Source organism: Paramormyrops kingsleyae, chromosome 21, assembly GCF_048594095.1.
Source record: "Paramormyrops kingsleyae isolate MSU_618 chromosome 21, PKINGS_0.4, whole genome shotgun sequence".
Lineage (NCBI taxonomy): Eukaryota > Metazoa > Chordata > Actinopteri > Osteoglossiformes > Mormyridae > Paramormyrops > Paramormyrops kingsleyae.
In genome coordinates, this window is record NC_132817.1 from 6,965,392 (window position 1) to 6,989,677 (window position 24,286).

Consider the following 24,286-nt stretch of genomic DNA (forward strand, 5'->3'; position numbering starts at 1 on the left):
TGTGTGAATTTTACCACCAGATGGCAGTACTGACTAAAAAAATAAAGTGGAGTTGCATAGGCTGTACCAGTAACACTCGTATGGAAACCGCTGCTTTTCTGTGTCCCATTTAAAACGAATCAAGTTGCATATTTTACAACAACAAAAAAGTTTAAACTTTTTGTTTGTTATCAGTTTTACATATATTCAGGGGGGCTGTTGACGTGAAGAGTCAAGAACTATCTTAAAACGAGATTCAATGTGAAGGCCCATGGAAAGCAGATAACGGGGGCGGGGAGGGGGGTCAGACTTACCGTTACATGCGCTCCTGCCCTCACTATTGGCTTAAAGTTTCCGTGGGCTTTTCCACTGGGTATAAAAGCAGAGACAATACCATAACCCTCACAATTTCAGTTTCACCGTCACAAGCTGATGGATTCCTACTACTACTCGCTGTGATATTTTGCTCTTTGGATTAACTATAAAAGGGACATTTTTGCGCAAGAATCCTTTGATTTCTCTACAATACAAATTTTATTATAAGTAACCTGCGATCTTTCCGGCTGCGAACGCGCAAATTCTTCTTGCCATGGCCAACAGCTGTTTGCAGTTCAGCGGCTTTATGGTCAGTTGTATCGGCTGGATAGGGATAATCATAGCGACAGCTACCAATGACTGGGTCGTCACCTGCAAGTATGGCATGAACACCTGCAAGAAAATGGACGAACTGGGAGCCAAAGGCTTGTGGGCGGAATGTGTGATCTCTACGGCACTTTACCACTGCATATCGCTAACCCAGATCCTCGATTTACCTGGTAATTACCGACATATCGTCATTACACTTGTCACGTTTGACCGTACTATCCTCTTTACCTTAAATTCCAGTTTCAGAACAGATAATACCGTATATCACATTGTTGATAATATTAAACTATATGTAAACACACAGAATTGTTGAATTTAGTAACTAATTATTTTGAAAATATATGTTGAATGATTTAATCCGGCGTAAAAAAAAATCATATCATCTTCACCAAACGCATCATATGATTAAAATCCGGATACTTCCAAAACGTCTTAATTAAGTAATAGCACTGGTGGATCCGCAGTTTACGTTGTAATCATAATACGTTACATATCTTTTTTTTTTTTATTACAAAACAATAATTCCATGTTGGATTACGGTCTTCAAAATAAACAAATCAAAAGTCGTGGAAAAATCGGTTGGGCCTTAACCTATACCTTACCCAGCGGCATCGTACAAAATTCACAGTATTTCCTAAACGCGACTTTTAAAAACAAGCTAAATTGATAATTTGGTCAGCATCTGTAATTGAAAAAGTCACGTGGTTGTATTTCGTCCGCCTTGTTCGCAGCCTACATTCAGACGTCTCGCGCACTCATGGTCATCGCCTCGATCCTCGGGCTGCCCGCCGTGGCCCTGGTCCTGGTGTCCATGCCCTGCATTAACCTGGGAAACGAGCCGGAGAGTGCCAAGAACAGGCGATCCGTGGTCGGCGGCATCTTAGTGCTGCTCGTAGGTAAGTGGTTTACGTTCGTCTAATGATATGCAGCCTGTATAGCTCTTAGATGGGGGCGTAAAGTAGGATGGGGGACTTTAACACAGATCAAAATTTACCTGATCAAACTTCAAGAAATATATCCCCAGTCCTGCATTTCTCACATCGGAATGGTTACCGGATTGAAATACATGGCTCAAAGCCTCCGTGTGTTCTAGGGCAGTGTTTAACACAGTCATTGAGGCACACTAACCAGTTCACGTTTTTGCTCCCTCTCAGCTTCGTGCCAGACTGTCCACGTTTTTGCTCCTGGAGGCTGGGAGGGAGCAAAAACGTGGACTGACAGGGGGGGAACCTGAGGACCGGCTTGAGAAACACTGCTCTAAGCTACCTGTGACTGGGGTGGAGTCCCTGATCAAATTTAGCAGGATAACACAGGCTTTACCTGATCTGTTCCAGCCCTTGATGTGACTCACATGCTCAGTGATGCTGTCCTATGCGACACTGTCCGCTTCCAGTGCGCAGTGACTAACGGCGGGCGGTCTCTGTTTCCGCAGCGATGTGCGGTATCGTGTCGACCGTCTGGTTCCCGATCGGGGCTCACCATGAGCAGGGCCTGATGTCCTTCGGTTTCTCGCTCTACGCCGGCTGGGTGGGCTCCGCCTTCTGCCTCCTGGGCGGCTGCATGATCAGCTGCTGCTCTGCCGACTCCCCGGCCCAGTACAACGAGAACCGTTTCTACTACTCCAAACAGGGGGCGGTCAGCACTCCCCCTGGCTCCGCCAACCATGCCAAGAGCGCCCATGTGTGAGAGACGGTGCTCCCAGCAGCGGCAACCCCCTACAAACGCTCTCTCCCTCCTACAGATCTCATCCTCCAAAAGTTACACACATACACCCAAACACCAATTTTTCCAGTTCTCAGCTCTGCCTAATCCCCCCCCCCACCACCACCACCACCACCACCAGCACATACATACACACACATACACATAAATACATAACACATTGGGTAACAGGCAATTCTGAGAAACACCATGGACTTTCATGATTTTCAGACGCTGAGAAATGGGTTCCTGCAAGTAAATCCTGCAGGTGAATCCAGCCAAAGCTAGGGGGCGCTCAAAACACCCATCTTGTAATGCCTTATAGCAGGCCTCTGGCACTTTAGGAGAATAGCGTTGAAAGATTTCCTTTTTTTAACAACCGTTTTATATCGCTCTCCTACCAAAAAAGTATTTTTGTTTTAAAAAACTGTACATTTTTGTCATTAATGTATATTTTTTGAGATTTTTGTTTCCTTGAAAATTACGAAACTGTAACGCGTGGACATCCAATTACCGATCAAACAGTACTGTGGCAAATGTGGCGCATCTACAAAATAAAAAAATATATTTTTCAGGACTTCTCCTTTTGTTAAGAAAATTAAAGCATGGTACAGTAAAAAAAAAAAAAACTAACGAAAACATTTTTAAAAATAAACCGAGCAAAACATATTCTGGGGGATACGTACCTGTTTAGTAAAAAAACGTAATGAAACATATGTCGGTATTTACTGGACACCCATGCTGAGAACAGCCACATTTCCAGGGTACGGTTAGCATGTGGACCGTGATCGCGCAGCCCAGTATGAGCGCTGGTTCGGGCAATTGCAGTAGCTGTCGTCTTCCGAAGCTCAACGTCACGAACCAGTTTTCTAACGCTAACATAAAAAAATGTATTTTATTTATTGTTGCAACACTTTGTTTGTTACATGCTGTTTGTATTATATATTAAAATGTTTTCACAGAAAAAAAGCAGTTAGTGTGGCTTATTGTGCAGGTTCAATGAACCGCAAATAAACGTAGCAGCATTTTTGTTTAATTATCATGTTTTGTAAGATGGGCCTCGTATATGATACTGACGAACAAATAAATCATGACAGAGGTGCTCCATTCAAGCTGAGGAAGTCGTAAGGAGTGAGAATTAAAAGGACAGACATTTGGTTACGCGCACTCTGACGCAGTTTATCTTTGGGATAAACTATTTAGAGAAAAATATATAGGGGCCTATATTACTGAAACATACAGACCTAGTTTTTTAATTTAATAATTAAAATCCTTTAATGTTTCGGTCTCCTAACAATAATACAGATAAAGCGCCTGGTTTATACTTGTTTAGGACGACCTTGCTGAGTAACACGGACTAGGAAGGATCTGTACTCACACGACGTGCGCTTTTGTGCGAGGAAATTTTAAGCAATGTAGTTTGTAAGCATACAGGAGGCTAAAAAAAAACACTGACAGAAAAAAATCCTAATCTGGACACATTCTGTCCCAAGGATTTATCCAGGGAGGATGCAAGGCATGGTCCCAAGTGGGGGAAGGACCACGGATTGGCCGGTCTTCCGAGCCATGAAACCCTGAATCACCACGATTGGAAGCCCCATTGCTTTTACCCAAAGTGGGGGGATCATGCTTGACCCCCTAAACCCACCTGCCATGGCTGTGAGATGCTTGGGCTTGGGGGGGGCGGGGGGTACTGAACAAATGCACTTACACGCCAACATGCGCCGAGCCGTGAGACCATCGCCTCGATCTGTCAGCCTGGGCTTGGACAGAGGGATAGATGGCATCCAGGGTGCCCATTTCGTTGGAGAAATGAGACTTCGGAAGCCACGCTGAGTTGGCGTGATCGTGCACGATACACTGCCCTGTTTAACCCCAAACGTGAAAGAGCGCAGTCACCTAACTGACGTGGGTTAAACAGCTCGGTGATGTGATCTCCACTGTGCACCTCACATCACTGACATGCCAAAGACCCGCCATTAAGCTAATCCTCTTTGGGAACGGCGTAATGCGGTCGCACCCAATCCGCCCCAGTCATGCAGGACATGAGTGAGAACTGCTCTGGTGGCTGCTTTTCACTAAACGTACACATTTTGCGAAACATTTATTTGGCGTGTAGTAAGACATGGCATACTGTCAGACAACGACAAAATAAAAGCCACTCTACAGGCCTCTGCAGTTAATAACTTAGGAATAACCAACAAGTCAGTACACTGTGCACCAAAGGGGCGAAAAAACACACAGTGAAAACAATAACAAAACAAATACAAATACATACACCTGCATGCCATTAATGCAAAGAATATACAGCAGAAATAAACACCGAATTTCCAGGGGAAGCAAGTTCTAACATTTTGTGAACGAAAGCCAAGCGGTCTGCCAGGAGAGATCAGCTTTACCAGGTTAACACAATATATTTTGATTTCCAGGACTAAAAATAAAACAAATAGTAGCTGACTTTATAAGCAATAGTGGCAACATCTAGTTATTTTTTTTCCCAGCACAAATATTTATAAAATAGGTCTTTTTGCTTATATAATTTAGCTTTCTCCCCACTAAGAGATTTCCTACTATTATCTAGATCTAGGTTCTGTGATTCATAAAAGAAATTAATAGACTTCGGCTGAGAGTTATTTTAGAAAGACTTTAAAAATATATGCTTTCAATGCTATGCAGAGGTCATTCTCTACATGCACTTGGAGCCAGTCGAGGTGAAAGAATCCAACCTGCAATTATTAAACACCTGTAAAAAAATACCTCTTTATTTTTCATTGATTTTCATACCACACCTTTAATTAGCTAGTCTATGGAAATTCTATGGTTACTTTGTTCAGGTACACTAATAAAAAAAAGAAAAGAAAATATGGCAAACTTTGGCTTACTTTGTAAACAGAAGGCTGCAAAATAGAGGGGACTCTGGTCAGTTCCCAAAAACAAACAAACTCCCCCACCCAATTTGCTACATTTTACAGGAGTTATACGTCTTGATTTAGTCACCACGCATGCAACAACTCAACACCGATTCTGCACCGGGCATGCGTATCCCGACATGCTAAGTAAACTGCCACAGAGGGGGAAAAAACAGCCGCACAGCATCAAGACTTATCACAAACGAGTCCCCAAAAAAATCAGCCAATGTGGTTAAAGTATGATAATCGCCTCTTAATGGGGCCGCGTCAAATTTTCACCACATTGTAACTGAGTTCCCACCTTTGACATTGTCATTAATCATGGATACACACACTTTTGCCCCAAAACATGAAATTAGAAGAAAACCTAGAGTGTAAGTGAAAAGTTATCAGACTATGCTTCAAAATATCTCTCTCTAATGATGTTTTATGTATCACAACACATCCAAGTAAAGCACTTTTGGACGACTGTTGTGAAAGGCGCTATATAAAAATAAATTGAATTGAACTGAATTGAGAGTCGTGGGCAAGTGGCCAGAAGCGGAACTGTGCTGTGAGTTTACTGTACTTCAGCAGGTAAGGTGAAGGTAAGCTAAGATGGGTTTGTGTCCGTGGGACTCCCTTTGGGGGGGGGGGGGCTCGTTTGGGAGGGTCTTGTGGGACCTGGTCAAGTGAGAGGAAGTGAGAAAGAACAGAGAGAGTACCAGACAGTTGCCTGACAACACCTGAGTCACAGAGGAGGAAGTAAGGAACTTGAGAGAACAGCACACTGCAGAAATCAGCATCCAGCGCAAAGCCATACAGGGGCTCCCCATCCATGCACCACCCCCACATCCATGCAAACAGTCTCACAGCTTCAACCCCCCCTCCCCCTCCCCTCGCTCCTCCCCGCGGAGACACCGTCAAGCCGGGCGGGGTCATACCGCGGTCGAGTCGCACAGTCAATGTGTAGCCACCCGTTTGGCCAGTGGGATAGAAGCCAGAGCAGGAGGACGTGTGGGCAGGACACCACTGACGACGGCACCAAGGGACCCGGCTTGGAAACGACACAAACAGCCAACAGAACTGACAGAGAAAACACCCGGAATGCCCCCCCGTCCCCTTCCCTGACAGGGAGGGACTGTCCAATAAAGAAATAATACGTAAATAAATTAGAAACACGGACAGCACAGTGGAAAAGTTAAAAGCTCACACTGACAAATGAAGGCACTATTGCAAGCAAAGTTCAATTACTATTTGTGGCAGCTCTCCCCCCACCCCAACCCCAACCCCAACCCCAACCCCCTCCCCTGGGCTAGATGTCATTTTAAAGAGAGCAGCAGTAGAAGGGAAAAAAGGGGGGGAAATGTCTTCCATTTTTCTGAGTGGAATCACTCTGGTGAAGCTTCCAGCTAAGCTTATCTGGGTCTCAGGGCATCTGCGGTTCATCACGACGGGCCTTTGTAAATGCCACAATATACCAAATTTGCCGTAACTGATAAAAAGAAAATAAACAGCTGGGCCTGACTATGGCGGCAAAGGCCAAACAACATCCAATTTGACTGCATCGGAGAATGTGTTTTACTTATACAAAAATGTTCTGAGGGCAGATAGAAAAATGATTGGTTCAGAGAGATAACCAATCAAATTGTAGAGGAGATGGGTCCAAGCAACTAAAAGAGGCAGAACTAAGACATCTGATTGGTTGGTCCCGCCTGCCCCAGTGGCTTGGCCCCACCTCCTCTACAATCTGATTGGTTATCTCTCTGAACCAATCATTTTCCCTTTTGGCTCTGTAAAGCCAGCAACCCGCTCCTCTACCCTGCTGGCCAAGGCCTATCTGGCAGTTTAGTAAAAAAACAAATTAGAAAATTCATCTGTGTCCAGCTCTGGTGCAGTGCTTCCTGTGGTGACTTACAGGGCAAATGAATGGACAGAATGGTCAATTAGCTATTAGCTTCAGACTCGTTAGGCACCAATTAACTCACACTTATCCAGAAAAACACGCAAGCTATCATGGCAATAAACCTTTAAAATAGAAAACAGCCTGTAAGCAAAATGCTAAAGGGGGTGGGGGTGGGGGCTGGAGGTAACATTCTAGCCCATGGGAGGCCAGGCTGACACTGGAGTACACCTGAGTGTGTTCTCATTCTGGCGAGTAGTCGAGCTCATCGTCCACAATCAGGGCCTCGAAGCCGTGGCCCGGTTTGCCTTTGCTCTTGGCTCTGCTGCTCTGTGTGGAGGTCCGAATGTCGTTTCCGCCGCCAGACGCCGGCGCCGGCTGTTGCTGCTGCTCGAAGGAGTAGCCGGTATCCCCGGGGGCACCCCACGGCTGGAAGGGGCCGCCGTCGCCACCGGGGTAGAGGTCATCGTCGGCGGTGAAGCCCTCGTCCACGTCGGCCCCGTAGCGCTGGTACGTGCTGGCGTGCACCTCCTCCTCCCGCGCCGTGATCTCCAGCGTGCTGTTCCACATGCCGTAGCCGAAGTAGATGAGCACACCTGCCACACGCATGCACGCACACGCAAACAAAGACAAGCACAAGGATTAAACTCAGAGTTTATATGCCCAAAGGGGCGTGGGGATGCAAGAGGAGAGGGCCAGCTGGGGTCAGCGTCATCCTTTGAGGGGGTAATGCTAACTAGAGGCTAAGGTCACAGACTGCCTGCGTGCAGCTGGGTGAGTCCAGATGAACATACAGTGTGCAGGAAGCAGCATTTGCTATAAATGGGTTTGTTTTCAGCTAGTCAGCAGTAAAACCCCGACAAATTCCTGAGACAGATGCATGATGGTCTCATGATCACACAGCTTATTTGCAGTGCTCAGCGGCACCCCCCAGAGGAAGCGAGGCAAGCACGCCACTTACCCACGAAGCACCACACGGTGAAGCGGATCCAGGTGATGCTGGAGAGCTTGAGCATGAGGTACACATTGACGAGCATGGCGCAGGCGGGCACGAAGGGCACGCAGGGCGCCATGTAGGGCAGCTTCTTGGGGTTCTCCGGCTGCTGGAGGATGACGAAGATCAGGCCGGCGCCCAGCAGAACCAGCAGGGCCACCAGCAGCCCAGCCCACCAGCTGCCCTCCGAAATGTAGTCGGAGCCGAAGATGATGAAGGAGCAGAAGAGGAAGATGAGGATGAAGAGCAGGATGACGCAAGTGGTGACCGTGTGGCCCGTGGCAGGGGTGGGCCGGTCCATCTTGCTCGGAAGGCCCAGGCGAATACGAAGGGTATAATACCGTGGACCCAGAAGCTTCTTCAGCTTCCGCAGGTGGGGACTCTCTGACTCGTCGGCCTCGATGCCCGTCCCCATGTCCACCGTGCCGTAGTTGGGGTGGCTCGCGTTGTAGGCCGACTTGTCGGGCTTGCCGATGAGCATCTCGTTGTCCCCCAGTGAGGGCAGGTTCTTAGCCCCGCAAGTGTTGACCGGCGCGCCGCCGTAGTCGTCGGCCTCGCTGACCGGCGAACACGCCTCCTTCTCGCACTCGGCTAACACGCCCTCCTTCCTCTTGGCGCTCTCCTCCGACAGGAAGTTGACGAAGCCGTGGATGTCGCCCTCGGGCTGGTAGCGCAGAAGCAGCACGCACACTGACACCAGCGTGTAGGCCAGCAATGTGCCGATGGACATCATCTCGATCAGGTCCCGCAGGCTCACCAGGAGGCCCAGCAGCGCCGCCAGGAAGCCCGAGACCACACACGCCACCGCTGGCGTCTCCGTGTAGCTGCTGACGTGTGCCAGGAACCTGAAGGCACAGGGAACGCATCAAAATGGAAGCGAGGTCTGTTTTTACTCGACGGGCCTGAACATCCACTCAAAGAACCTTTAAATTCTGCCAGATTTCTAGTAAAATGACTCTGGCAAGCTTAGCGAGCATTGGTAGAGAAAAGAATAATGATATGAATGTGTGTTTTGTGTATGATGGGACCTCCACAATGACTGGCAATGAGTCACGGTCTTGGAGTACTCTACTGGTTGGGTGAAACAAAAAAGTCTGGATTTTTACTGTCTGGATATGAAATGTCCACCTTGTTCCATAGCCTGAAGCTCCTCACCTGAAAAGCAGGCCGTCACCGGCCATGGCGTAGATGACCCGCGGCATGGGGAACAGCGAGCCGAGGAGGCTGACTGTCAGCCCGGCCACCGAACCCACAGCCACCACGTACTTGGCTGCCTGGAAGCCGTGGATGGAAAACATCTCCATGAGGGGCGCGTCGGCGTCGATCTCGCTGTAGGGCACCATCAAGGTCAGTATGACGCTTACCTACAGATACATGGGGGAGAGGACTACGCTTCAGGGGTGGATTTCAGGTGTTGCAAAGGTCCTCGGTGCTCAACGGCCTCTGAAAGTCCTAGCCTGCTGCTGGACGGGTGAATACTACGTCATGAAAGAGCGCGTGAAGAGCCCATCAAACTATGTGCCATTGTAAAGTGCTTTTCAGCATAAGTTACATTGTTGGTTTACACAAAAAAGTTCTTGCTCTCTTGCTATTGGATCAAAAAATGTGTTTATAAGTACATTTACTTTAGTTTTATTAGCTAAATATGTTTACTAAAACCAACCTGGTATCCCTGTGTCTGCATGTATACACCTCCAAGTAGAATTTCTCTAAATGAAGTGACTTTAAGGTGACGTTAAATAATTCGGGGTACTAGTACAATTATTAGATACTACAATTATTAGTTTCTCTTCCAGGTCGTCAAGCGGTTTGGTTTCCAATTCGCCGAACCTACCCGTTACATTATATCTGATTGGATGCCGCTTTGTTAGGGGTCAGCGAACTAGGTGAAAGTTCAACTGATTCGAAAAGAGCAGAGATCTTCCGGTTTCTGGAAGATACCCAGGTGATAAGGGTTGGTCAGACCTGTTCCAAAGTGGCTCTAGGTGGCAGTATGACTGTCTGTAGAGCAACAGCCCACTGTATTAATATGTAACTATGGCAACCAAGAGTAGGGATGAATGTGTCTCGTTGAGCCTAGTGAGCAGAAAGCCAGCAGTCCTGCGCAAATTCATGCAGGCAGACATGAAGTTCAAAAGAGGTTCAGAGAAATCTTTTGAACTCGAGCCAGTTGCACGCAGCTTTGAACAGAATCCAGTTCACTGCACACCCTGGAACGCAGCTTTGAACAGAATCCAGTTCACTGCACACCCTGGAACGCAGCTTTGAACAGAATCCAGTTCACTGCACACCCTGGAACGCAGCTTTGAACAGAATCCAGTTCACTGCACACCCTGGACAGCAACACCTTCAGGGGTCCTGAGGGGCATGCTGGGTACTCACAGAGACGTAGGCGGTGAGGCAGGTGACCAGTGAGGCGGTGATGGCGTAGGGGATAGAGGTGTTGGGGCTCTTGGCCTCCTCCCCCGTGGTGGCGATGATGTCGAACCCAATGAAGGCGTAGAAGCAGGTGGCGGCTCCTTGCATGACCTGCCGAAAACACACGGTTTCCACGGTTACTTCACCCCCACCCGAGCACCTGTGCATCAGGGTGGATAGCTGAAAGGGGGCCTCGGCAGGAATTCTGGGAAAAAAAACTAACTTTCAACAGCCAATTACCTATATCTGTACAAACTGTTTGGGGTCCTTCAAATGAATCATTCAGAATGCACATAAAAAGAATCATGTTGTGTAAACGAATTGCTTAAGTATGTAAATTACTTTTTTTTTTTTACTTCATATAAATGTGATTCAGCCAGTTCGGACTAAATCTTATCATGGTTTCCGGATCTGTGCCAGAGACTGTCTGCATGGCCTTAATACCTGAACAGATGCTTTGCAGACAGGGTGTGCCTCGCTGGTACACTCTGTGCCAAGCAGACTGCTGCCTTTCAAATTGCTGCAGCCACCGCATGGCGTAAGCAGGCTACTGCTAATTAGTGAAGCGGTGCATCTGTCCCATGCGCATGACCGGGCCTTCGGCCCTCAGCGCCTTGCGGGGGGGGCGCCGGCACAGCGGTTAGCCAACAGACCCTGGATAATTCAGTCCCATCCCGTCCCGTGGAAAGAGCCGCACACTTTTAGTGCTTACCCCGGACCACCCGAAAGGCAGAAACCTCCCCTCGTCCCAGTTGGTGCCATTGACGAAGAAGAGGCCGGCGATCATCATGAAGACCCACACCACCAGGTTGATGACGTTGAGCACATTATTGAAGCCCACCGAGTTCTTCACGCCCAGCGCCACGATCACCGTCACCAAGATGCCGATCAGCAGCGCCAGTAGGTCCGGGTACGACTGCTCTCCTTTGCCTGGTGGGGGGTGGATAAGATAGGTAATTCATTATTTTTCCTTCTCAAACACACACACTTTTGGATTCAGTTTTTCTTGTAGCATCATCGCACTGAGCACTTTATCAGTGTAATAAACAGCTCCTAGCGTCATCCCACAGAAACTTGATAAAAGATGAAAAAAAAAGCTTAGGGACATCGTGCACTTTAGCAGAATCAAAAGAATCTGTGAAAAAGAAGAGCATGTCAAAAGAGACACCCCCACGTGACAGGGTGGATACACCCCCACAAGGTCAGCTTTTCAGTAGCTGCTAGAACGACGAAAGCGCGCACGCACATACACACACACACACACGCGCACATACACACACACACTCGCGCTCTCTCTCTCTCTCTCAGACGGCTGAGGCTTCACAGAAATACCTCTCAGTTGACCAGCTTTTAAATTAGCTGGACAAAGCTTGCTGTGGCTGTACAGGGAAGGGAAGATACACTTAAACCTTTCCACTATTTCTGAAAAAGGCTTGCTTTGATGACAACCCCCCAACTTCTTAATGAGGGGTGGGGGGTTATTTGACCCAGGCATGGCTGATGAAGATAAAGTCCCCCCCAGCCAGGATGTAATATCACGTCTCACGGGGTCAGCTGTAAGCTGTATGCCCCCCCCAGCACATGATAATAAACTCTGGGGGCAGGGTTCAGCATCCACCACTGAATTACATAGTTTATGGCGCCACTCTACCCCACCAAAGGGTAATATCCTGCAGACAGTGTGGTGGGGGGCATGATGTGAGCAGGGGCTACTGTAGTAATGGTAGCCTTTCTCTGAACCCATACCCCCCCAACCCGCTGGAACAGAGCTCGATCAACTCATTCATCACCAACATGGAGGCCGGCACCAGCAGCTGAAGGGATCCTCTCCCAGCTCGTCACGTGTCGCTGTCACACACACGGGCTTCATCGCATCTGCACATTCTCTCCTACTGTCATTTTGGCACCACGTCACCTGACTGGTCACCTGACTGGCCACCTGACTGGTCACCTGACATCCACGCGGTTGTGTCACCCACCAGCTCATTTCACTCGCCTGTGGTGCACACATATCCCATGGTGCACCTCCTCCTCCACCTCCTTGTGGGTTACTCCTCCACTGCCTAGAGCCCTCCTCTTCGCAAACAATGCATGCCCTTTACATGCACGTACACCCACCTGCCTGTTCTGCACAGATCCCTCTCTTCCTGAGCCCCGGCGTCAGTGATTTGACCCCCCCCCCCTGCCCCAGTGCACCGTGCCAGAGGCGAAAATCAAAAATCTGTCAATTATAAACATTCAAAACAAGTATTTTATATTCAGAAACAGCAAAATGCTCTTAAGAAACAAATGCCCCTGAAAAGCAGGGACGTAAGGTGTCACTGTGAAACACTGCCATGCGGCCCCCCCGCCCATCGCTCCGTCCATCCTCAGGGACCAAGCCTCAGAACTGGGGCGGTTTCCACGACGACGAAGCATCTGTGCATGAAAGGAGGCGCATGACTGAGGAGGGGATGTCTGAAGAGGGTGCGCTGAGCTCAGGCAACATTAGCGACTCATGCTGGGAAAAACAATTACATTATTCACACTGACATTGTATATTACATTATATACATGGGCAAGGGCCCATCTGTGAGAGATAAAACTCCCTGTGCCTTCTGGGATATGATCAAGGATGATTAACATTATCAACAGTTACAGCAGAATGGGAACAGGGATCGGGCTTAGGACTGGAGCTGAGGACTAGAGCTGAGGACTGGAGCTGAGGACTGGAGCTGAGGACTGGAGCTGAGGACTGGAGCTGAGGACTGGAGCTGAGGACTGGAGCTGAGGATGAGAGCAATCTGGAGGATTCAGAAAAGGTTCCTGATACCTCATGCTCCCATCCATCCATCCATCTTCTGTAAATCTATTGACTTATTCAGGGTTGCCACAGGTCCAGAGTTGGAGGCTAAAACAATCCAGGATGGGGTGCCAACCAATCACAGGGCACGCTCACACACGCACACCTACGGGCAACTTGGTAACCTCAATTAACCTCGGCGTGTTTTTGGACTGTGGGGGGAAACAGGAGTACCTGGAGGAAACCCCACGACCACAAGGGAAGAGCATACAAACTCCACACACGGAAGCACGGCAGAGACTCGAACCCTGGTCCCAAATGTGCGAGGCAGCACCCCTCATGTCCCCATTAGTAATATTTACAAGCATAATTTATTGTCATCTTAGATTAAGTTCTTAATCAGTTCAAGAATACAACCGTCCAGTTTCTATAAATGAATACTGGCTGAAGTAGTTTAGAGATGCGAACAGGAGTTATCTTTTCAGAATGGGAGCATGGCCCCCGAATCACTACGCCCCCTGCTGGCCGCCGTGCCGCCGCGACTCACCCAGGCCGTTGAGCGTGCCGACGTGGTTGATCATGAAGCCGCTGATGGAGTGATTGGCCAGCGAGTCAAACATGCTACTAAGGGCGCTGGCGCCCGCCGCCGTGCCGATCAGGTACTCGAGGATGAGGTTCCAGCCGATGAAGAAGGCCACGAACTCGCCCACCGTGACGTAGCTGTAGGTGTAGGCGGAGCCGGTGGTCTTGGGCACACGCACGCCGAACTCGGCGTAGCACACTCCTGTGAGGGAGGGTGTTTACATGAAACATCGCGAGGAACGAGGGCCAATTAAGAGCAGGGAAGACTGATCCCAAATTGTGTGCGGAGGAGAGCCATTTCAAATGAGACTTGTCCACACCCCAGTTATATTATTCTCCTGTTTTGGAAGAAGATCTACGATAAAATACACGAGGATGCACAGTGTTTATAAAGAGTTAACTGCGATAACATGACGTGTGACAGTGCAGGCTGGATTTACTATAAGTCCCTGGGTGGGTGTGTCCACATGCGTGCAACTAGGCTGTGATTGGCAGGGAACTGTCACCTGACAGGATTGAAGCCACTGCAGCGATGATGAAGGACACAATAACTCCGGGGCCCGCCATCTCCTTAGCAACCAGCCCGGAGACGACGTACATGCCGGTGCCCACGCAGCTGCCCACGCCGAGAGACACCAGGTCCACGGTGGTGAGCACACGGGCGAGTTTGGTGCCGTGGGCGCCGGTGCCGGTGGCACCATCCAGCATGGACTCCACGGGCTTGGTGCGCAGGATACGGGACTGGAAGGCGTGCCACGTGGCCCCCCACTGGATCCGCCGGGGGTCCAGTTTGGCGAAAAGCCCACTCATGTCGGCCCACTGGTCTCGGAGACGATTAACAGCGATGTGGCGGGTCTCCCTGCAGAGGGTGACGAGGGCCGAGTTCGACGGCTCCTGTCCGGTGGGAGAGAGATTGGGGAGCTCTGACACGGGACGGGACGGGGGGGGGGGGGGAGGGGGGGGTCGGGAAATGAATCTCTCTCTCAAGGCCTCTCACAGGAAATCTGAGTCAGCGCTGAGCCACATGATGCAAGGCGGGGACTCGCTCTGTGGGGACACAGAAAACAGACACATGGACCTTAAAAACATCTCGCCGCTTTCGTCTTGGCCCAAGGCTGGGACCAGATAGCTGGACAAACATCTCTCAAGCATAAAGACCGCGAGTCAGTTCACTTACCCTGACGCGCGCGAGCGTGTTTGTCTGCTCGAGGCTGGGGTTTCAGTAATTATACACTGCTGTACTCAAGCAGTCTAATCCCTCCGCAACAACTACCAAACGACGACCTAATCGCGGGTTTGATGGACACCTGCTTCTCCGCGTGAGGCAGTTGGACGGCCTTCAGCACCGGGCCGTGCAGCAGAATCGATAAAGTGCAGATTGTAAAATGTGGCGCTCCTGCCTGCAGTGTAGGATGGGCGACTCTTCAGTTAATTAGCAGCATCTGCGGCTGCGGTCCTGGAATGAACACCGGCGCCAAATGAGCAGGGCGCTGCCACAGGCAAACAAAAATTAGCATAGTGTCGCTATGGTGACCCCCCCCCCTTAAGGCAAAAAGCAGGTGAGAAAGAATTTATTTCAGACTTGTGCTTCTGGGGGAGACTGTATAAGTCTGGAAAGAAACAACCAGACCTAAAAATATGAACTGGCAAAAGGAACAAAAAAAACCTTAAAAACTCTTTGAAAGAATAACATAGCGAGTCAGCGCAGACTGCTGGAGGCAGGGAGGCCAGCAGAAGAGGCAGCAGGAACTGCTGACCTGGAAATGTCTCTCAACCCTAAACTGCCACCCACCCTTCTCCTCTGACCGTCTCTCTCACACTCACTCCTTCCTCTTCCCGCCCCTGTTCCTTCCTGCCTCGTTCCAGACTGCTGGATTTGCCTGCTGAGGCGGTACCATTCACCGAGCGCACACGGAGACCATAGGGGGTAATTACCACTCATCCGAATCCATCATCATTAAACCCCCAGCACACAGCAGCTTTGTTTAGATCATTTTCCACCATTATCTTTAATTCTCTGACCACAGGACCGGCTGTCCTGGCACAACACAAGAAGCACAGGTACCTGGAACACTGACTGAGACATAAGCAGGAAGTTGTATTGGCTAATTATGGCCTGATTATGGACAGCAGTGGATAGAGTGTGAATGAGCTCCAGACCGCCTATGGTGCCTCAGTTAGCTAGAGGTTATTGCATCTAGAAACAGCAAGATCCTTCAGGTCCAAGACCGACACCCCGACTTCCTCCTGGTAGCAGTCCTGAGATTCAGCTCAAGCCACCATCATGGGCCGTTCCGTCCCGTTCCTCAGTAGTAAGTGGTCAACTAAAACCCGTGGGGATGTCTCAGGAGCTCGGGAAGAACCTGGCAAAGAGCAGGAAGTCCTGAAAGAGCTGGGAGATTGGCAGGACACTAAATGTCAACACATGCGCACGCGATCGAGCGCGGTGGGTGCTGTTTACAGTCGAGAAACAACAGGATACAGACCCGACTGTAATCACATCCACGTCCCCCTCCTGTTCTCACTCAAAAGTATGACCAGCCTGTAACACAGCATCGATTTCCCAACTGGACGGCCGGGAGGAGGCCCCGATCAATAACGGAAGCCATTTTTCCCCCTTCGTCATTAATGAAAGTTCATGTTCAGGGAGGACATTATTAATAGATCAGAGGAAGGGTCATCCATCAATGAAAGGGCTCTGGGAATTAAATGAGGTGTATTAGTTAATAGGTCTGCTGGCATCGTGTGTAGATTTACGGCAGACGGTGCCACGGGCTAATTATGGGCGCTACATAAAACAACAAAAACACGTAGCCATTTACCACTGCGCTCTGAAAACTCACCATTATTTAAAACAAGTAATTATATTAAATTATATTAATTATTTATCATCTCATCCCTGCAGTAGCAAATGTGTATCCAGTGGTGTGATTGTTACACATAGCCTTTTAAAGTCGTTTTATGTAATTACCATCATTTTATTTAGATACATTTTATATTATGCTTATCCAGGTGAATTTTGCAGTTTTATTATTATTTTTTTAAACTTAACTAACTGTGACCAATGGACCTCTCTACTTTCATCTGCTCAGTATTCCCTTCTATTTTTTAGATTTAGAGAGAGTCCAGGTGCTGCATGCTATGTAAGAGTAATTCGATTCTTGGGTCTTTTGCACATTGGCAGAAATGCGACATTTATACAGCCTCCCCTTTGGAAGCTGGTTAACGGCACCTGCGAGGTCCCGGTGCCATTACTGGCGCTGGGCAGAACTTAATGTACCTCAGGCAGAGGAGCACCTGGGGGCGGGGGGCAAAAAAACCACAGGCTGAACTTCAGAAGCGGGATAATTAGCAGGCAGACTGACTCTCCGTGTGGAGCAGAGAAGCCAATCAGCAGCTGCAAGCGCTAATGACTAAACTGTGAAAATAACCACAGAAAATGTCACACCCAGCTGTGTTTATTTAGATACAAGCATAGACTAGCCTGGAAGCCGAAGTGTGGAGACCTTCTGATACATCTGTAGTGGGCAACAGGCTGGTACTGACATTAAGAACAGATCAGAGACTGGTGATTCAACAGGTGAGACACATACAGTGACAGGGCCAGCTGAGCACAGACAGGAGGGACACATACAGTGACACAGAGCCAGCTGAGCACAGACAGGAGGGACACATACAGTGACACAGGGCCAGCTGAGCACAGACAGGAGGGACACATACAGTGACACAGGGCCAGCAGAGCACAGACAGGAGGGACACATACAGTGACACAGAGCCAGCTGAGCACAGACAGGAGGGACACATACAGTGACAGGGCCAGCTGAGCACAGACAGGAGGGACACATACAGTGACACAGGGCCAGCTGAGCACAGACAGGAGGGACACATACAGTGACAGGGCCAGCAGAGCACAGACAGGAGGGACACATACAGTGACAGGGCCAGCTGAGCACAGACAGGTGAGACACATACAGTGACAGGGCCAGCAGAGCACAGACAGGAGGGACACATACAGTGACAGGGCCAGCTGAGCACAGACAGGAGGGACACATTCAGTGACAGGGCCAGCAGAGCACAGACAGGAGGGACACATACAGTGACACAGGGCCAGCTGAGCACAGACAGGAGGGACACATACAGTGACAGGGCCAGCAGAGCACAGACAGGAGGGACACATACAGTGACACAGGGCCAGCAGAGCACAGACAGGAGGGACACATACAGTGACAGGGCCAGCTGAGCACAGACAGGAGGGACACATACAGTGACACAGGGCCAGCAGAGCACAGACAGGAGGGACACATAAAGTGACACAGGGCCAGCTGAGCACAGACAGGAGGGACACATACAGTGACACAGGGCCAGCAGAGCACAGACAGGAGGGACACATACAGTGACAGGGCCAGCAGAGCACAGACAGGAGGGACACATACAGTGACACAGGGCCAGCTGAGCACAGACACGAGGGACACATACAGTGACACAGGGCCAGCAGAGCACAGACAGGAGGGACACATACAGTGACAGGGCCAGCAGAGCACAGACAGGAGGGACACATACAGTGACAGGGCCAGCTGAGCACAGACAGGAGGGACACATACAGTGACAGGGCCAGCAGAGCACAGACAGGAGGGACACATACAGTGACAGGGCCAGCAGAGCACAGACAGGAGGGACACATACAGTGACAGGGCCAGCTGAGCACAGACAGGAGGGACACATACAGTGACAGGGCCAGCAGAGCACAGACAGGAGGGACACATACAGTGACACAGGGCCAGCAGAGCACAGACAGGAGGGACACATACAGTGACAGGGCCAGCTGAGCACAGACAGGAGGGACACATACAGTGACACAGGGCCAGCAGAGCACAGACAGGAGGGACACATAAAGTGACACAGGGCCAGCTGAGCACAGACAGGAGGGACACATACAGTGACACAGGGCCAGCAGAGCACAGACAGGAGGGACACATACAGTGACAGGGCCAGCAGAGCACAGACAGGAGGGACACATACAGTGACACAGGGCCAGCTGAGCACAGACAGGAGGGACACATACAGTGACACAGGGCCAGCAGAGCACAGACAGGAGGGACACATACAGTGACAGGGCCAGCAGAGCACAGACAGGAGGGACACATACAGTGACAGGGCCAGCTGAGCACAGACAGGAGGGACACATACAGTGACAGGGCCAGCAGAGCACAGACAGGAGGGACACATACAGTGACAGGGCCAGCAGAGCACAGACAGGAGGGACACATACAGTGACAGGGCCAGCTGAGCACAGACAGGAGGGACACATACAGTGACAGGGCCAGCAGAGCACAGACAGGAGGGACACATACAGTGACAGGGCCAGCAGAGCACAGACAGGAGGTTAAACATATGCTTGAAGATGCTTTTTAACTCTAACTTTTTTTAGGCAGAGGACAGGATGTCCTAATTACTGAGGCTTCACAGAGACACTCTGAAGTGCATTAATAAGCTTGGAACAGACAGTACTCTGCAAACACACATTACGGTGTCCAGCTCACCACCACGGCTGCTCGCCAGCTTAATAACCGGAAATGTGAGCAGTCTAATAAATGCCAAAAATGCGGCAAGAGCTACTTTCTCCTAATGCGGCCAGAAAATGTCATCATCACTGAGACCCAATTAGAAATTGCCTGCCAAACCAGTTTATTGGTTTCGGCCAGGACACTGGACAAATGGCCAGAGGTTTTTTTTCGATTTGGCGTTTTAATAATGTTAATTGCTCTTCGTGGAAGTCATTCCCTGCAATATAAATATACGAAGTAGCTTAGTCATCTCTGAAAACAAAGTCAGGACTTTTCAAAGAGGAAACAAAATGACCACAGCAGTTTAGGAGCCAGTACAAGCCAGAGCTGACGTGTCTCAGACACCTGTTTTTGGTTTGTATACGGACAGCTTGCCTGGGGGGATTGAGGGCCTTGAATCTTAGAGGTTCATTTTTTCAAATTGATATCTAAAGAATTTTATTTTCCTCATCTGTTGCTCTCTGGCTTCCCTCTTCTCTCGATTTAGTGCAACTTGCACTATGTAAAAATTTAATCAACTCATGCACCAGGGGTCCCGTAATGGACAAGAAAAGCCTAAGCCATGGATTTGCTTCCCTTGGACATAAGCATAAGATTCCCTCATTGTGAGATCCCTCTTGTAGACACCATATCTATTAGGAAATTGTTGGTCAGGATCCGGAACTACAGTCATGTTGCTGCTGTGATTCCGTCATCTTAAACCTAAGCTGCCATGCAGACCCCTATGCGCAAAAACATGCAAAATCGCATCTGAGCCACTGCGAGATGAACAGCTCTGTGTTTTTCTTTGACGAAACAGACCAGAGATGCACCCTCAGCAACCCTTACTTCTATCACTATAGTTAAACCAATTTGCAAATTTGAGTTAATGATAACAAACAAGTTTTAACCACTTACAAGTAATCAGTTACTTAAAAAATTGAGGCAATCTGTTTCCTCGCTTTTTCTAAGTAAAGTCAACTTATTAGATTTTATAGTGTATCGGAGATAAATTAGCTAAAAAAAACAAACAAACAAACAAAACAGTTTTCGCTTCCCTTATATACATAGGGCAGGACTGAAGCCACAGGCCTATAGTGCCCCCACGGTGATGTCTCCCCCCCAGGGCAGTCAGCCATCACATAGACAGGCATTTCCCCACACCCCCCCGGCGTGGCTGCATACCGCTGCCAGAGCTGATGCCCATGATGGAATCTTGGTGAAACTAAGCACTGTTTCATTGGAACTGTTACGGGTGGGGGGGGGGGGGGGGGGGTGACAAAAAAACAAAAAAAACAATAGGAGTGTCATCAGCTGTTACTTGCTCGTTAGGATCCGATATGCTCCAATCTGCCGTACGGGGCCGCAGAACATGACACACGCTATAATTAACTGGAAAAGTCAGCACGCCAAACAGCCTTCTTTCGTCCTTGGCTCACATTTCTACCAGGCCTCCTGGCGCCTCACTGCGCAGAATGAAAAAGAAATAACTGCAGTCAATAAAACGTGTTAAACGGCATCGTGTGACAATCCCCAGTGATCATCGTCAGACTTCTTAAATAAGGTTAGATAAACTTTACAGTTAGTTTTCGTTCCTCATGAAAATTAAAAAATCCAAATGTCGGACAAATGTCGTTATTTTTCTATTCTGCGTCTTAAACCGCTATTTCTATTTTTTGTCAAAGGCAAGCCATATATGGTGCCGTACTAAGGCGAAATACCGTAACTGCATATTTTATCAAAGTTGGTATTACATAGGTCTCTTAAGCTCTGCTTTATCTTGTGAGAAATTATCTTAGTTACTTCATGAAGACACATTTAGTAAGCACACTATAATTTACCTCTCTCGTATACATACAGATGGACAATCAAAAAAATAGCAAAGCCATTTTTCAGTTTCAGTGTCACTGTAGTTACAGTGTTTTGCCATTGGGGGCAGTATGGAGAGCATCAGCCATTTAAATGCCGACCCGCCCCTTTGAGCGATAAATGGCGATTCATTTTATATGTGGGACAGAACGAGGCAACTATAAAACCCAAAAATACCGGCCACAGCTCTGGGTCTGAGCCGCGCCTCCTCGCGGCAGCTCAGCTAACCCGAAAACGTCAGACTCGCCGCTACGCACACGGCTCCGGTCCAGCGGGGCCCTACCCCGCCTCTGCGATGTGGAAGAGTCTGGAATGTTTAAAATAAGCAGATGGCCTGAGGGTCTCTCAAGGGCAGCACAAGGCTGGGGCAAGTCAGAAAAGAGAGCACATCTGCTGTGAACGAGGGGCCCAGGTGCTGCTGGTGCTTGGAGGGGGGCGATCGGGGGGGGCGAGGCGCCTCAGACGTGAGCGCCGGCGACATGGCGGCCCGTTGATTGCATTAGGCCTTTATGTGCGGACGGGGCATTGACGTCAGCCTTTGGGGGCTCTTTGCGTTCTGGCCGACAAGGCGGCCTGTGAGTCAGCCTGACAGCAGTGCAGGTGAAGGGATCGTCAGACACTCCCTCTCTCTCTTTCTCTCTCTCTCTCTCTCTCTCTCTGTCTGTCTCGCTTTCAACAGCGTCCCTGGTTTGATATCCATGCCTCTATTATCTCACGATTTTACAACCCAACAGGTGGCAAGCACTGACGTCCAGCTCGCTGCGGGTGCTGCCATCGACGGGGGACATTACATAGTGACAAAATAAACACAGCAACAGAAGAACAAATAAATCCTATCGATTTAAACATTTCCTGCTTTGCCCGCTACTAGCCATTTACTAGATTGCTGGAACGGTCATAGTTGGTTAGCATCCAAATGCAAAATGTTCTCCCATAACTGAATCCATCGGCTTGGGGGCCAGGCCACCCCACCCCGCACTGGCCATCACACTGCACCCTCACTGACTCCAGTTCCAGTGCCTTCTTCACTGTCGCCGGCTCAAGCCCTGTAACTATATGTCAGGAGAGCCAGTCAGCTTTGGTCGGGCTTTGTGCCAGAGAAGGTGTGGGTAGGGGCACGACGGTGTGGGTAGGTGGCGGCCCTCAGGAAGCTCAGGAAACAGCTGTGTTTGTGCAGTGCTTTGTGTGTGGCGGGGGGGGCGTGGTGCTTAGGGGCAGACCTGTGACCTGGCAGCTGGGAAGAGCCAGATCTGTCAAGCAGGCAGGAATTCATGTGCATCTCATTCTCCTATTCTATACATGATTGTGATTAATGCTGCTAAAGACCAGCTAATTCTTCTTTCTTTGTTTATATTTCCTACCCATAATTCCAGGGTTGGGTGACGCCCGCAGGGATTTAAACCCAGTTAAAGTTTTGAATAAAACAGCTGCATTCAAGCAATCAGGTGAAGCTGTAGGACAGCTGCCTATAATCCAGATGTCTGACAGACAAAATGTATTAAACGCCTGCAGAAGTCAATTGGGAGGTGAGTATTTTTAATGGAAATCCAAGGAAGTAGAATTAAACTAAGTTCAAAGGTTCTCCTTCCTGCTCCTTTGTTAAGCAGGGTGGTTAATGGAGAGATTGCCTTAATCACGGATAGCCTATTTTCAGCCATCATAATGCTTCATATACTTTCATCTACTGATCCTCTGCGGGCGACCACAAATAATGAAACTACCAGCGGCTTAACGAGCGACTACAACTGAAGGCTAGCAACTCTGCACCAGTAATTCAGTAATTGAAGGGAAGAGAAGGGGAGCCACGTTTACAGAAAAGAGGAGAAAGGAGACATTGTTAACTACTCATTTCAACATCCCTTAAGAGGATGTTAATAATTCAGCGCTACAGGAGGGTATCTTTTGTGTCGAGAGTCTTCAGTCAGATCAGGTAATGAATTATACATCAAATAATTCCGAGTATGGGAAATTAGATCCACGCCTGATAGGGTGCAATTTTACAGTTATAGATTGTCGGTGCCGTGTCCATTTTCTAACGATCTCTGATGGAGGGATGAGGAAGCAGGATTTCAGCACCGCGGACAGCAACAATATCAACCGGGCAGCGGGGCGCAGAGCGACCGACAGACGACATCCAGGACTACCTCCTGTGCCATTATTGGTAAAACAGCATGGAATATAGTCAGAGAAAAATAAAAGCATACAGCCCAAAGCCACTGCTGTCAACGAAATGATTTCAAATCATTTTACAGACGTACTTATGCAATCGACGCCGTGGCTGAATACTTTAATGTCCTTTAAACATCTTTAATGAGTTTAACTGTTCATATTTTAGCAATTAAGAGCACATATAGAACATATACATATATGTGAAGCGCATGATAATGATAATCCTTCGCCGTTAAATACAAGCTTCGGTTTGTAAGTGTCCCAGAATCTACACGCCCCGTAGTTCTCCTGAGAGTTTGTTCGTGCAGGTAAGTTTAAATAACCCAGAGCATCCGTAGGGCTCCTTCGAATCAGGGGAAAACGACAGTGCATTTCAGATCTCAATTCACCATATCAATCTAAATGGGCTTAGGTGTAGACGTTTAAAATGCCAGTTAGCAGTTCTGGATACTGCAGGGTGGAGAAGTAAATGCACCATCGCACACTGAAACGGGGAGTCGCATGCACATACACGGTACGGCACCGGGACTCACACAAGCAGCAGTAAATACCTCGATCGGTGCGCTGGATCCTGTCTCCCACCGTTAGAGAACTACCGCATCTCACAGCAGCACCGCCCGATGGGGTGGCGCAGGCGAGACCGTGAGCGAAACGCAGGTGATGCTCAGAGACGATGCATTTCCGTCTCTGTGTTAGACGGCAAACGGCGACCCAGCCGGGGAGGCATCTCTATGCGCCATTTTCACGAGCAAACGCTAGATCTCTACGAAAGAAAAAGATGGGGATGAACTTTCAGGAAAGGGGTTGAAGCAG

The 24,286-nt window shown here is 49.0% G+C and overlaps 2 protein-coding genes across 4 annotated transcripts in view; one reads left to right on the forward strand and one right to left on the reverse strand.

The window, feature by feature from the left end:
• The first annotated feature begins 60 nt into the window (after positions 1-60).
• Positions 61-2,980, forward strand: LOC111850462 (claudin-11-like). Its single transcript, XM_023824375.2, has 3 exons — positions 61-794; positions 1,356-1,520; positions 2,057-2,980. Exons 1-3 carry the CDS (start codon positions 569-571, stop codon positions 2,308-2,310), a joined length of 645 nt encoding a protein of 214 aa, XP_023680143.1. The 5' UTR covers positions 61-568; the 3' UTR covers positions 2,311-2,980.
• Positions 2,981-6,524: 3,544 nt separating this feature from the next.
• slc7a14a (solute carrier family 7 member 14a) overlaps positions 6,525-24,286 on the reverse strand; it is a 48,606-nt gene continuing 30,844 nt past the window's right edge. For 2 of the 3 annotated variants that reach the window (XM_023824379.2, XM_023824377.2), the window contains exons 3-11: positions 24,025-24,236; positions 14,890-14,939; positions 14,399-14,786; positions 13,858-14,094; positions 11,241-11,458; positions 10,493-10,639; positions 9,266-9,474; positions 8,078-8,955; positions 6,525-7,712 (exon numbers count right to left, since the gene is read on the reverse strand). In XM_023824379.2, coding sequence (XP_023680147.1) covers positions 7,360-7,712; positions 8,078-8,955; positions 9,266-9,474; positions 10,493-10,639; positions 11,241-11,458; positions 13,858-14,094; positions 14,399-14,702 — 2,346 coding nt within the window. In that variant the 5' untranslated portion in view covers positions 14,703-14,786; positions 14,890-14,939; positions 24,025-24,236 and the 3' untranslated portion in view covers positions 6,525-7,359. The remainder of the gene's footprint in view (positions 7,713-8,077; positions 8,956-9,265; positions 9,475-10,492; positions 10,640-11,240; positions 11,459-13,857; positions 14,095-14,398; positions 14,787-14,889; positions 14,940-24,024; positions 24,237-24,286) is intronic. The other variant, XM_023824378.2, reaches the window with a different exon arrangement.